At 36.5% G+C, this 14,997-nt stretch overlaps 1 protein-coding gene across 1 annotated transcript in view; it reads left to right on the top strand.

Annotated features, from left to right (window-relative positions):
• Nucleotides 1-14,997, top strand: part of dup (chromatin licensing and DNA replication factor double parked) — a 94,531-nt gene that overhangs the window by 22,919 nt on the left and 56,615 nt on the right. Inside the window, exons 3-4 of the mRNA XM_090398439.1 lie at nucleotides 2,231-2,385; nucleotides 9,346-9,579. Of these exons, the coding sequence (XP_090254565.1) occupies nucleotides 2,231-2,385; nucleotides 9,346-9,579 (389 nt within the window). The remainder of the gene's footprint in view (nucleotides 1-2,230; nucleotides 2,386-9,345; nucleotides 9,580-14,997) is intronic.

Raw genomic sequence — 14,997 nt, 5'->3', positions numbered from 1 at the left:
TGCGATCCATAAATTCTAGACAGAAATGAATTTATGAAGTTATAATTTACAAAAAAAAAAAAAAACCTACGAAGAGAAGGAAAGAGATTTGTTTGCATATATAAATAACTAACTAATAATAAATAGCCACTGTATATACAGGGTGTTCGGGATAAATTTGACATATTTATAATTAATTATATTTTTCCGTAAGTTACATGTATTAACACACACTTCTCTTCATTTAAAAGTTTGGACCCTTCTTCATTCATATACAAGATGTCAGAAAGGATGGATAGCTGGAACCCACCTGAATCATGGAAGAGAATAACTTGTATCATGATGATTCGTGCCCGCCATCAAAATAAGGATATTACGACTGCTGCCCAATGCTCCCTGAATACAGTAAAAACAATCAGGCATGAACTAGAGACTTGCAATGGTGACTACGAGGATGTAGCAAGAAGAAAGATCCCTAGCAGACGATCTGATTGCGTTCGTACAGCAGAATTCCTCGCAAATCTGCAGGAACAGGTGTTGAAGAACCCTGGCATTGGAATTCGGGCTTTGTTCGTGGAGTTGCTAACTGTAGTCAAGCCCTGGATAACAAGGGTAGCCAATGGTAGGCCGTATGTATGGCAGCAGGATTCGGCCCCTTGCCACACCTCTGGGAAAAGTCAAAAATGGTTGTCTGAAAATTTCTACGACTTCACCAGTCCAAATGTTTGGCCTCCAAACTCCCCAGACCTTAACCCCATGGATTATTTTGTATGGGGCGCAGTTGAAAAAGACACCAATCGCACTTCCAGTAATACAAAAGCCCAGTTAATGGATAAAATTAAAACAGTTTTTGCGGCCCTTCCCAGGGAGACTGTAGCATCAGCTTGTTCGAGGTTCCGAAGCAGAATTGAAGCTGTGATCGATGCTAATGGTGGTTATTTTGAGTAAATCTTGTTGATAGTATTGTAATTAACTCTGCCTGTAATGTTTTTTTGTCAATTCATTAAATTTAATAGATACAAAGAAGATTTTCTTTTTCCTTACGAAACTGTCAAATTTATCCCGAACACCCTGTATATGGTATATGCTAGAGCTATACACATCTGGCTAGAGCCATTTGCTTTAACAGCACTGCACTCCAAAATTAATTGAATAATATACTAAACGGGTTTCTTACGATAGCTGTAATTCCACAAATACATGTATTGAAGGCACTTCAACAATTTTCCATAAACTAACAATGCTACAGTAGACTGATATAAATTGTGAAGATCAGTTTTAACTATAGCACTAATAGAAGGCATAATAAACTACAGAAGTCCTCACAAAAGTGTCATATTTAAGCTGTTCTGATGAAAGTTTACTACAGCAAAACTTTCACTTGAACTGTTTCTGTCATTATGTGAATTGCTATACCAGAGTTTTGACTATATTTGTAGCACATCAGAGGTGTGTGTGTGTGTGGGGGGGTTGCAAATAGGCCAACTGCATATAAGCTTATCTTCAAGTTTCCCTTATCTATATTACTAAAGATTATCTCTTCTTTTTTTAATCAGTAACATGCATGTGCAGAATTCCTGTTATGGATTGAGAAGATTTAGAACCATAAGGAACACAAGAAATATTTAATGATGGCCATATATGGGGAAAAAAAAAGTTGATTGACTTACTGCACAAGTTAAAAAACTTGTCCCTGTAAGAAGAAAATTATTCATAACAAAGGGACTTGTTTGGGAGACTGATTATGCTAACTAGAACTTAAAGGATATAGGAAAAAAAAGTATGATTATTTAGTTTTTGCTTATATTATTAAAATACTTAAGGAATTGAACAACGTAGTTAAGGATATAAATTAAATTAAACTTTAATAAATATTTTCCGATATTTCGGCAACATGACGTTGCCGTATCACGTTGCCATAAGTTCCTTTTAGAAGATGGCAACGTGACGTTGCCGAAATATCAGAAAAAAAAAATATTTATTAAAGTTTAATTTAATTTTTATCCTTAACTATGTTGTTCAATTCCTTAAGCATTTTAATAATGCATAACCAACGTATAAGCCTGCCTTTTGCTTAGTGAAATGAATTTCTTTTATTTTCCATCTTTATCAAATAGTAACAAAATTGCTGAGCTGGTATTTTTTAATGTGCTGTTATTTAGTTTTATATATATATATATATTGATATTTTAACTGATTAGATTTCTAAATTTAAATTTCTAATATTCAGTTATGTAAAATTTACTTACAGGTAAAATTAGCACCATCAGAAATTAAAGCAAAATTGATGAAATGTGGAAAATTGTCAGAATTACAGAAGACATTGAGTAAAATTGATAATTGTACAGCAAAATTAAAAAAATTTAGATCACAGTTTAAGCCAGAAAGTTCTGCGATATCAGAAAAGTGAGTATTAATAATTTTCATTTAAATGATATGGATTTTATATATCTATCTTATTTAGGTTTGTTAAGTACCATTTCATTTCCTGTGGAAATTGTAGTGAATAAAATAAATAAATAAGTAAAGTACAAAACAGAATGTTGTATTGTTAACAAAAAATTGAAAGCACACAAAAGCCATAACATAAGTAGTTGTGCTCCTTTACTTGCTCACTATAACAAATTACTCCTGTAATCCCTACAAGTTTGTCATACGTTGGAGAATTGAGTGTAAGAAAGCAGAATCACACTGGATTTCAGGTTTTTTTCTTAAGTGACTTAGTTCTCAGATTTTGAGTTATAGAGATTTGTGACTTTTGGAGGGGGTGGGGGGGAATACTAGGTAAATTTTGCCAGGACTTTTCAGGTAAAGTAATTTTTATATGTTAATTCCATACATGAGACGTAGAAGAACCTGTAAGCACATCAGTGCTGTTTGTGCATACAGGTTGAGGACTGGAAAAGAAGTTTATTGGTAATAGTTGGAGGGTGGCTGTTTGGGAATACCTCATGAGGAAGGCTGTTCCAGAGGACAGGGGTAGATAGAATTAAAAAGGAAGAGGAGAAACAGGTTCTCTGTGTTTGCAGTTGTACTGTAATATCTGTCTGTGGTTGTACGTTTAGTATTCTTGTCAGCTGCGCCTTTTGTTATACTATGTTATACTTCCACTACCCTCCTCCAGCAGACTACTGTTGTGTCCTGATTTACGATTATTAGGCTTTCAACTATCCTTACATGTGAAACTACTTGTCTTTCCCCAAATCTTATTTATATACAAGATATCACCCAAATACAAATGTTCAAGCTTCTTCTCCTCTTAGTGTCCCTAAATATTTATTTTATACTGCACCTTTCAGGACATTTAGTTTAAGATATAAAATTCAAAAACAAGGAGCAATTACCAAAATTTGTCTGAGTGTGAAACTAATATGCAGTCGTGACCTTTATCTCATAACTCAACAAAATCCCCCCCCACTCCCCCGCATGATTAGGTTCATACGTTGTTACAAGTGGTGCATTGAGCAGCAATCTCAGACAACTGTATTTTCAATGAACAAAAGTTTATTGAACATTTAAACATGGTACAATTCATTCTTTATCAAATAAAACTCAATTCAATACTAAGAATATATAATACAAATTTTCACTAGCTAAACACAAGTAGTGGGTTAAGATCCTACATGAGAATTGTGATCATATGTGCCATAACAGATTCTATACATACAAACATGTATAATCCTAGAACTAGTTGATCCCTTACATTGTCTAACCCCTTACTGGTCTGATCACGCTATAATTCTGTATATTCTAGGACATATATAATCAGTTACTCTAATTTTCTCACTAAGACAATATGGATTAAAATTATCTTTTCGCTGAGCTAATACACACTTTTGACCTTTAAAACTCTCTTAATTAAAACGATGTACATGCATAAATCTCTAGGCATACGTATTAATTAATAGTAACAAGCTCATTTTTTATTCTAGTTTGACATGTACTAAAGTCCTAGTATAATTCTCATTAATCCTTTCAACTGTTCAGTAATTGAACAATGACTACAGTTACATATGATTTGAATTGACACGAGATTTTACAGTACCTTTTGACTTGGGTCTTCTACACTGGTCTCTACCTTTTTCCGATATTTTACCTTCCTAGTACGAACTCTTCTATAACTTATCACTCCTAAGTTCTTTGGACACTAAGATGGGCTTTCACAATCTTTACCTTACATTCTTCAATCAAGGACATACATAGGATCATCTATTCTATGGCTGTGAAATTCACCACGTGGGCGCTGACTTCTTTATAGAATTTTCTTTCTCTCTTTATGATCACTGGACGATGAAACACACTGACATTATCTTCTTTCTTTTTAACTAAATGGCGTCCCTCATTTTTTACAATAGGAACACGGAATCAAAATCCCGCACACTTTGTTTCCTTATTGTGTCAGGCGAAGAAAACTCCTAACCCGTCACTCAGGAAAACCGCATGAGACCTATACGAAGACTCGTGAAGAAAACTCCGAGAAAAAAAGCCTCGTGGGGGGGGGGTTTCCTAACCCTTTTATACGATGACCCCTACCCGCACCTTCTTCAGTTTCTTTTCTTCCCCTCTTACTGGAGTCAATTTCACTGACCAATTAGAGTGGCGTTTTTCTGCCAAAAACATCATCCGGTCCTTGTGCACGTGACAAAGTCTCAATTCGGGAACTATGACCTTGAGCTTTGGTTTTTGTTTAAGCTAACCTCTATGTCATCTATACTAAATTAATCCCCTTTCCAAAATTTTCTAAGAATTAACTCGAATCGTTAATCTCTTATTTCAAGTGTAAAAACTAACCTCTCACATACAAAATCCTATGACTAATCTTCTTTGCTTTACTTAACCTTATTTTATCATATCACAACTGTAATAAAATTCCCTTCTTTTTTTATTTAGTTCAACAAACAATTTCAGCTATAATTTTCACTTGGATGCAGGCATATTTTTCTTTCTTTTAATTTTTTGTATTCGTTACTTTCAAAGGCTCTTAACGATATCTGCTTAGGAACAAGCTTGCTTACTTGGTTATCTATACAGGATTTTTAATTTTTCTCTTGTTACATCATGATAACTGAAATTTTTACATTTTTAAGTTATCAGGGTAACACTACCAACCAATACATAGTTTTGCTGACAACAACATATTGTGTTCTTCCTTTTCACTCGACAAACCTGGCAATGAAAAATTCACAATCTCTAAAGCCTTAATCACTACTACTTTAAATACAGATCTCCAAAAACCATCCGTCAGTGGTGTTTGGATAATTCGGATAGTTTGGATAAATGACCTACCAACTTCTTCAGTGTTGACACTAATTTCTTGGCTAAGTGGTAATTGGGACTGTCTATTCCTTCCACAATTGGTCGAAAGGGAACATTTTGTTTGTGCATTTTCAGGACCCCATATATTCGGGGGGGGGGGGGGGGGGATTTGAGTTTTTTAACTGTGTCCGGTGGCCAAGAAGTGACGGACTTGAGTAGTTTCTCTGTTTTATCCTTTATCCTGTTTGTTGGGTTATAATTTACCAGTTTATATGTGTTGCTATCGGCTACTAGTTGATTCATCTGAGGTATGTATGTTGACCTGTCAAAGATGACAGTGTCATTGCCTTTATCCGATTTCGTTATTATTATGTCTTGGTTGTCTTTTAATGACTTAATTGCTGCTAGTTCTGTTTTTGTGAGATTGTTCTGTATGGTTTTCTTAATGTTTAGGACATTACTAGTTTCTAATCGTATTTTATCGGCTATATTGTTAAGTAGGGACCTCCTACATAAAGAACACACACAACTATTTATAAACAAAATTAAAAACAACACTCGACAAAGACGACTTATTAGTCAGTTTTGACGTTTCTGCCTTTTTCACTAATGTCCCCATCAATGGCACAATTCTCCTACTACAGAACAAACTTTCGCCCGACATTACGGCCCTCTTTTCCCAAGTACTACAGTCCGGTTACTTTATGTGGCAAAACAAATTTTACCTACAAAAAGAAGGAACAGCCATGGGCTCACCACTATCCTCCCCCCCAATCGCTAACTTCTACATGGAAACCTTTGAGCAAAGGGATCTTGATCCTGCCACGCTAAGACCGATAGTCTGGCTTAGATACGTTGACGACGTGTTTGCAATCTGGCCGCACGGGCGACAAACGCTAAATACATTCCTTAGCCACCTGAACAAACAACACGGAATGCATGCAATTTACCATCGAAATCGAAAATCAAAACTCACTCCTGTTCCTAGACACACTAGTTGCACGTCTTCCTTCAGGCAGTCTATCCTTCACGGTCTACCGAAAACCGACACACACACTGGCCAATACATACATGCTAATTCATACCACCACCCATCACAAAAATATGGAGTCATTAACACCCTTAAAAACAGAGCTACAACAATTTGCTCTAACCAGCAAGTCCTGAAACAAGAACTAAAAATCATCAGCGACACATTCATAAATAATGGCTATAACAAAAATACTCCATAAAACAACAACAAAAACGAAAACTATAGCCATCCCATACATTAAAGGGTTGTCAGAATAAATCAACAGAATCTTACAACATTATAACCTCAATGCCACCTTTAAACCACCCACTAAACTTAAAACCATATTCAGCTCCTCTAAGGATCCTCTCCTCCCATTGGCACATCCTGGAGTCTATTGCATCCGCTGCACCTGTAACTTACCGTACATTGGTGAAACAGGATGAACAATCCCTATACGCAAGAAAGAACATATTAGACGCATTAAATATAATCATTATAGTGAAGTAGGCCTCTCAGATCACGCGCTCAACACCTTACACCAAATCAACTGGAAAAGCACCCACTCTTTACACCGTACAAAAACCTGGTATGAAAGGAAATTTAAGGAAGCCTGCGAAATCCTGATAAACCACCCAAATATCAACAATAAGATGGCATGAAAATTCCAAGGATCTCGATGGCACACATTCAGCCAACCTAATATATAAGATCCAGCATAAGTCAGGACTGTAGCCAATCTTCAGCTAGTATTAGAAACCATTCCATACCAACTGGCTGGAATGTACATGTATAATCATGATGTTAATATTTGTATATAGATAGATACATAGACTTATTGTTGTGCCCAATGTATGTCTACATCCAACAGGTAACACTAATAATAGGACTCTAGCGTTGATGTATAATTTTTTTTTTTTCCACCAGAGGTCAGGCCAACAGTTGTTGTAGCGGTTGGTCAGTAACTTTAACAAACCAGTTTGATTGTAGTGTAGCTTGTTTTCTGTATATAGTTATATGCTCCAGAAGATGACCTTGACATAAAGGTCTAAACGTCGAATGTAGATTTTAGTTATATTAAACTAAAGTTTTTATTCAAACACAGTAGTTGTCTCCATAATTTTCAAAAACGCAAGCAACTTCTAACTTTATGCAAATCTGTCTTACCATTGAACATTGCTCTCACATCTGGGGTACTGCCTGTAAGAATTCCTTGAAAGATACTAGATTCCATACAGAAAAAAGCCAGTCTGAATGATTAATGACTCACTACACTCTTTGAAGTACTCTTCACTCACTTTCACACTGGCACTCAGTTTCCACTGCTTACATCATCTGCAAATACTACTATGGCCATTGTTCATAGTATTATCCCTACTCTTTGTCAAATCCATCCAAATGCATACAACAACTAATCAGCACTCCCTCATAGTGCATCTCCAAACTCACAGAACAAATTTCTCCTCCTGTTCATTCAGCTTTCCAGTTTACTCCATAACATATATTGTAGTTATTCAGTGCTGTTTTTTCACCAGTGTATATATTTTATTAGTATAAAATTTTTGCTCTTGTATCAAGGATATCTTCAGTATGACTTTCAAATTAAACAACAAGAACAGAAACTAGTATATTCAACAGTGATACACATGAACTCCATATATGTGATATAGAGCATCGTGGTCTAATTATATTAACCCTGAGGAGGTCGCAACTGATCTGATACAAAGAAATTGTTTTAATATAAATATTCTTACACATATCCAGTTATACCTTGGAGGTCATGATTAGCTGTGCATAATATATTACAAGTGATATTCTGCACTATTTATGCCATCAGTTTAGTTTAACACGTTATGTAACGGTTTGTGATATTTGATAGTAAATTGTATCTGAGAGATACCACGAACTCCAATGTCAGTATAGTATTGATTTAGTGTTTTTTTGTTTTAATTTACCATTGAAAATGGCTGGAAAAATATATCGATTGGATAATCTATCGGATGTTGAAGAGATTCAGCGAATGTTACTTGAGTCCGATGATGAGAATGATAGTCAAAAGCGAAGGTGAAAGTGATATTTGATATTGTATCTGAGAGATACCGTGAACTCCGATGTCAGTATAGTATTGGTTTAGTTGGGATTTTTTTTCTTTGTTCAATAATTTCTAGATTGTAACGGAAAATAAATAAACTATCATGTAAAAAAAATTAAATCAATTATAAAAAAAGTTTTTTTTTTTTTTTTAATCACATTTCAGTACATACTAGTAATGAATGTATCTCTCGGATATACTCACCTAAGCTGCAATTTTTTCAACTGCAATCTCCGCATGGTTAAGGTTCTAGTAAAATTTAATCTTTTAGCAAGATTTAATAATAGAAAAATTAATTAAATTTAAGTTCATTCTGAATTTGTGAAGAACTATTTCCCATAAGAGGGATAATTTGAGTCCATTCTTTCTATTTAGATTTAATCGATGTAGCAAGGTCTCATAATTCTTGGTATAAATGTTCCAAGAGATTATTACTTTTTTAGAGAACCTTAATTTTCTTACAAAGAACGCAGTATCTGGTGGTGATAGCGTTCTCTGCAAGTCCCGATTGCTCAGGCTCATGGAACTTATTGTATTCTAAATGTCCATCATGATGCATGGCAGCAGATCTACCTGTTTGGCTACAATACAATAATCCACATTGACAAGGAATTTGATATGCTCCGGGGTGGGCTAAAGGCAGAAATTTATCTTTAATTGTGCCTTGAAAAGTAGATACTTTGTTTGTTAACATAATGTTTTGTGTTATTTATTAAATAGCAGATGATACAAATAGGATTGACTGCCCTATCATAGCATTAGTTAGGTTCTATAAAGCTAAGTTTGCTAGGACAGGTCACCGAGCCTAATGTGAAGAGAAAGATAAGATGACAAAAAAAATAGTAGGAAATAATATGGAATGATATGGAAAAAGAAGAAAGGAACAAAGACATGTCAGACAGTCTATAGAGAAAAATTTAGAATAGATAAAATATATTTTAAAAATTTATGTATATACATATTAGTTTATAGATATATAACTGATTTTATTTTATTGCAATTACAGAGACTCACCAAAAAAGGCAGAATTTTCAGATAGCAAAAGTAAATCTGTTCCTGCTTATGAGAGATTTCATAATCTTGCATTATCAGAAACTCCAGCTTTAGCATTGCCTTATAAATACAAGCTTCTGGCTGAAACCTTCCATTGTTGTGATACTGTTGTCAGTATGTTACATAATCGTCAAGAAGTTTGCACTTTTCACAAGTTAAAACAGTCAGTTCAGCATATGATGAAAAAGTAAGTATTAATATATTTTGTAATTAGTAAATATTTGTCTTCTCATTCTTTGTAGCAGGAGACTTGCAGTCTTCCTCTCTATTTTTGCTTTGTCCAACAACTTCTTCACATCCTCCCTCATAGAATACTTCTCGCCTCTCAGATCATTAGTGCCAACCAAGACAATTAGTTCTTTCGCTTTACTTTTCCGTATTCAGATGGCATCATTAATATCATTAATTTTTGCATCAGGGAAACATGATTTTTGTTATACTTTTGTTAAGTACTCCTCTTATCATAGTCTCTGTACATAATATTCTCCTTGTTTTTCTCCTTTTTTTTTTTCAGGTGATCTCGACTCATACCTTGAACCAGTTGCTTGATTATCTTCTCAGCCCTGTTGATCTTTTACCGCTTCTGCAACTTTTCAGTTTTGTGCTTTGTCCTATGAAGGATAACATGCAAGCATGCTTTTTTCCTTATTTAGGTCCATTTCATTCTCCTGTATTTCCTCCAATGAATGCCAAGTTCCTTCCTAATATCTTTATGATTCTGCCATTGATACCATCTTTTCACTCCCCTAATTTTCCTCAGAACTCTCATATCTCTGGTTTTTAATATTTGATTGTTTTATTTCTAATCCAGCTCTCTGATCCATAATGTAAAACTAGTTTGATGTCAGAAGAAGGTTATCTTGTATGCTAATAGTTTAGTGTTTGAGCTAATTTCTCTCTCGTATTCAATGTAAATTTAATCAACTCACTCTCCACCATACCAGCTTTGTTTACTCTGTTGTCTATTTTGATATTTAATTTGCCATCGTCACTAATGACATGGAAGAACTAGGACTAATTCTTGACAAAGTTAACAAGATCTGTAATAACAGAGGACTTTAACTCTATCCTAGCAAGACAAAGATTATGATTCTCAAAGGAAATACAAACAAAGAAGCTCTTGAGAAACAAGTGTCCCTTAATGGAGAAAGAATTGCTGTTCAGAAGATGGAATCAACAGTCAACAGTCAGAGACCTGTCTAAAATCTGGAAGGATGGATCTATCTCCATGGGAACAAAGTTGTGGATTTGGGATGCAGTTGTTTTTCCAACAGCAACTTATGGATGTGAGACTTTGAACCTAAAGAAGTCAGATAAGAAATGGATATCTGTTTTTGAGATGTGGTGTTGCAGAAGGCTGTTGAGGATATCATATACTGAAAGGCATACAAATGAATGGGTGTTAGAAAAGATCAGTGAACTTTAAGGCTCCTTAAGGATATTGACAGAAGAAAGTTAAAATATTTTGGACACATAAAAAGGATCGAAGGAGGACTTCTCAGAACAGTAATAGAAGGTAAAGTTCCTGGAAAAGGAGGAAGGAGTAGACATCAATGAGATAGATGGATGGTGTGTGTGGAGTGACTGATCTTCAGAGAGTTGAAGCCGCCAGAAAAACAAACAACAGGACTACATGGCGAGGCCTGGTGTGGCACATCACCGAGCATCGGAGTGACCATACAGCATCTATAGATGCCCAGTGAACATATAGATAGATCTTCACTAAAAACTATGCCTAAATAGCTCAAATATTTTACTTGTTCTGTAGGGTTTCCATTGAGAATGTACTGAAGTTTTCTATGTTCCTACCTATTTTCATCATTTTGGTCTTTTTATTGCTGATTTTCATTTGGAATGAAAATCAGTAATAAATGGGACTTGCACTGGATGTGTTTAGGAGTACAACATCATGTGGTTAGAATATATGCTCTGCAGTTAACACTAATCATTTCATTGAATGAGAGATATGTACAATTGCCATTATCATTTCTATTAATCCAAAATTGTAATTATGCCAGCATGGTTGGCTGAAAGGATAATGTACCTGCTTTCCAATCAACAGATATGTGGAGCCACTTCTCTGCTTATTGGCGATCTGTAGCGGCTCAGCAAAAAATACCATGTTTGATCTCTAGATTATTATAGATTATTCTAGATGAATTGTTTGAGATAGCAAAAGAAAAGAGTGATAGAGTTATAATGATTAGTCTTTTGCCACGGTATGACAGTGAAATGTTTAAAAGGAGGGCCATAATTGCGAATGACTTTATGCGTGGGTTATGTATGACGAGTGGTGTGGAATTTGTGGATGTGTGGAGTGAGTTCGATGGGCGAAAGGATCTATATAAGATGGATGGCTTCCATTTGAATGGTTACGGTGTAAGAAGACTTGAGAAAGTGTTGCTGAATGTGGTGGATGTGCAAATTCAGGGAAACTAGATTTATTAATGGGGGGGGAGGTAGATATACAGTCCTTAGGGAGGCAGTTGAATGTAAGAATGAATATATTATGCCCGAGCAAATAAGGACAACAAATCAGAGTGGGATAGTTAATATAAGGCATTAAGGTAGGGTTGGGGCTAATGGGGGTCTTAAATTCATGTACACTAATGCTAGGAGTATTAGGAACAAGAAGGAAGAGTTTTTGGCCAAGGTTGGCACTTCCAGACCACAGGTTATTGGTATTAGTGAAACATGGCTGACTGTAGATGATATAGCTAGTGGGATTGAATGCGATGAGTATAGTATGTTCAGGAATGACAAGGAGAATAAAATGGGGGGACGAGTATTGTTGATGATAGCTGATGAGCTGCAGAATAGAAGTTGAATTGCAGGATAGAGAAAAGAGCACATTTGAGGCCATTTGGTGTGAGATTGTGGCTAGCAGAACTAAATATACAATTGGGTGCTGCTATAGACCAGGTGATGGAAAAGATGGTGGTGATAGTATGCACAAGCAAATAGAAGAAATGAGTGGAATGAGGGTGATTTTGGGATTTTTCAACTATGGTCGCATTGATTGGAGTGTGGAGAGGACACGCGGGAGGAAGGAATTGGATTTTATGCGGTCATTAAGGGATAACTATCTGCGACAGCATGTAATGGAAAATACTAGGGGTCAGAGTGCTTGACATAGTAATTACATCTGAGGATTTGGCTGTAACAAATGTGACCACATTGCCCCCAATCGGTGAGAGTGATCATAGGGTCTTGACTTGGGAGGTGGCTAAAGGTGTAGAATTTTCAATTAAGACAGGGTACATGTGGAATTATCGGGCTGGAAAGTATGACAAGCTTAGGAGTTTGATTGGTTCAGTGCCATGACATGTACAACTGCAAGGACTAGAAGTCGATAGTGCATGGGAGGTAGTTAAGAAGTGTTTGCATGAAGCAATGGCTAACTGTATACCTAGAGTCCGAATAATAAATCAACTAGGGGTTAAATGGATGAATAACACCATTAAGCGTGAGCTGCAAAAAAAGAAACAACTATGGAGGGAATTTAAGGAGAAAGGTGACCGGCAGGCACACGAACGGTATAAAGCGCAGGCCAGAAGGGTAACGAGTGTGGTAAGAAAAGCAAAAAAGGATTACAAAAGAACATTGGCCATGCAGGCTAAAGAGAATCCTAAACAGTTTTTTAGATATGTAGCAAGTAAAAGGAAAAATGTACATGGCAGAATGATTTTAAAGAATGCCGATGGTAGGGAGGTAACTGAATCAGTTGATATAGTTGAGTTACTGAGTGAGCACTCTGCAAGAATATATCATCCAGGTGGTGACATTGCAAAAACGAATGTACCAGTAGATTATACGGGAATTGTGGTGAATGAAGTGGGGGTGAGTAGTCTATTGCATAACCTCAATGTCAATACATCTGTGGAATTGGATGGTATACCAGCTCGTGTTGTACGAGAAGCAGCTAAAGAATTGTCAGTACCCTTGACCATTTTGTTTAATTTGAGTCTCGGGTCTGGGTTAGTCCCGAGGGGGTGGAAAGAGGGGAAAATGGTTCCACTGCATAAGGGTGGTTCCAAGACTGCTGTCGTAAATTACTGACCGATTAGCATATCAGGAATCATTGTCAAGGTCTTAGAGAAATTAGTCAAGAAAAGAATACAGGATTGGATAGATGAAAATGGGATATTGTATGGGGGACAACATGGTTTTGTGAAGAATAGATCATGCCTCAGTAACTTGCTCACGTTTTATAACACAGTGACGGCTGAACTGGATAGGGGTAATGGGTTTACAGTAATACTACTGGACCTTGCCAAGGCTTTTGATAGGATACCACATAGAACCCTAATCAGTAAACTGGAGCAGATGGGGATAGATATAGGGTTGGCGAGATGGATAGGAGGGTGGTTGAAGGAGAGATACTAGAGAGTGGTTTATTCAGGAGTGGGGTCTTAAAGACGGCTTGTGACTAGTGGAGTGCCACAGGGCTCTGTTCTTGGACTACTGCTTCTCAATTTGTTCATCAATGATATAGGTAAGGATTTGAGAGGAAGTGTTCACTTGTTTGCTGATGATGCAAAGTTGGGTGGAGCAATTATGAGTGCACAGGATGATTTTGGATAGTTGGGAGGAATGGGCTAGGAAAAATGGATGTCAATTTAATGTGCCAAATTGTAAGGTTATGCACTTTGGGGTGAAAAGAATAGCAGCAGTATATTGCATTGGTGGAACCGTACTCCAGGAGATTTATGAGGCCAGGGATTTGGGAGTGTTGGTGGGTAGGGAATTGAAGTTTAGGTTGACAAATTACTTGGAGAGTAGTGAATGAGTGGAATAAGCTTCCAGAGTCTGGTGTGGGTGCTACGACCGTGAATGAGTTCAAGACATGGTATGATAGATACTGTGTGAATGTCGAATAGTTGTTCTTGACATGATGTTAGGGCCTCACTAGATGAGTCTGTCGATTCCTTGGAGTTGCCCATTGCAAAAGTGACTAAAACAGCTCACCAAATCACTTTGCTTCTGAAAAATACTTTAACATGCAGAGACAAACAATTTGTTGTTCCACTGTATCGAGCCTTGATAAGACCCCATCTGGACTACTGTGCCCAGTTACGGGCACCAGGGTTTCTTCGTGATGAGGAGGAAGTGGAGAGGATCCAGAGACGAGTGACCAAGATGATAGCAGGTCTATGGAATGAACCTTATGAGAATAGGTTGAAGATTTGTGGTTTGCAGAAATTGGTTGATAGGCGAAGGAGGGGTGATATGATTGAGACATTCAAATTTCTGAAGGGTTTCTATAAGATTGATCCAGAAGATATTTTTGAAAATATGACTGGTGGTGGAAGGACTAGGGGCCATACATGGAAGCTGGGCAAGAGCGTGGTTGACAAGGGTGTTAGAGCTAGGTTTTTTTACTTGGAGAGTAGTGAATGAGTGGAATAAGCTTCCAGAGTCTGTTGTGGGTGTTACGACCGTGAATGAGTTCAAGGCAAGGTATGATAGATACTGTGTGAATGTCGAATAGTTGTTCTTGACATGATGTTAGGGCCTCCCTCGATGAGTCTGTCGATTCCTTGGAGTTGCCTGGAACAATAATAATAATAATTAAGATGTTTAATCTCTGGATTATCAAGCCTAG

The sequence above is a fragment of the Typopeltis vanoorti genome, chromosome 9 (genome assembly GCF_054136105.1).
Source record: "Typopeltis vanoorti isolate ZY-2024b chromosome 9, IOZ_Tvanoo_1.0, whole genome shotgun sequence".
In the NCBI taxonomy this organism is placed as follows: Eukaryota; Metazoa; Arthropoda; class Arachnida; order Uropygi; family Thelyphonidae; genus Typopeltis; species Typopeltis vanoorti.
Note: the sequence above shows the minus strand (reverse complement) of the source record. Positions and strands in the feature narration are given on the sequence as shown.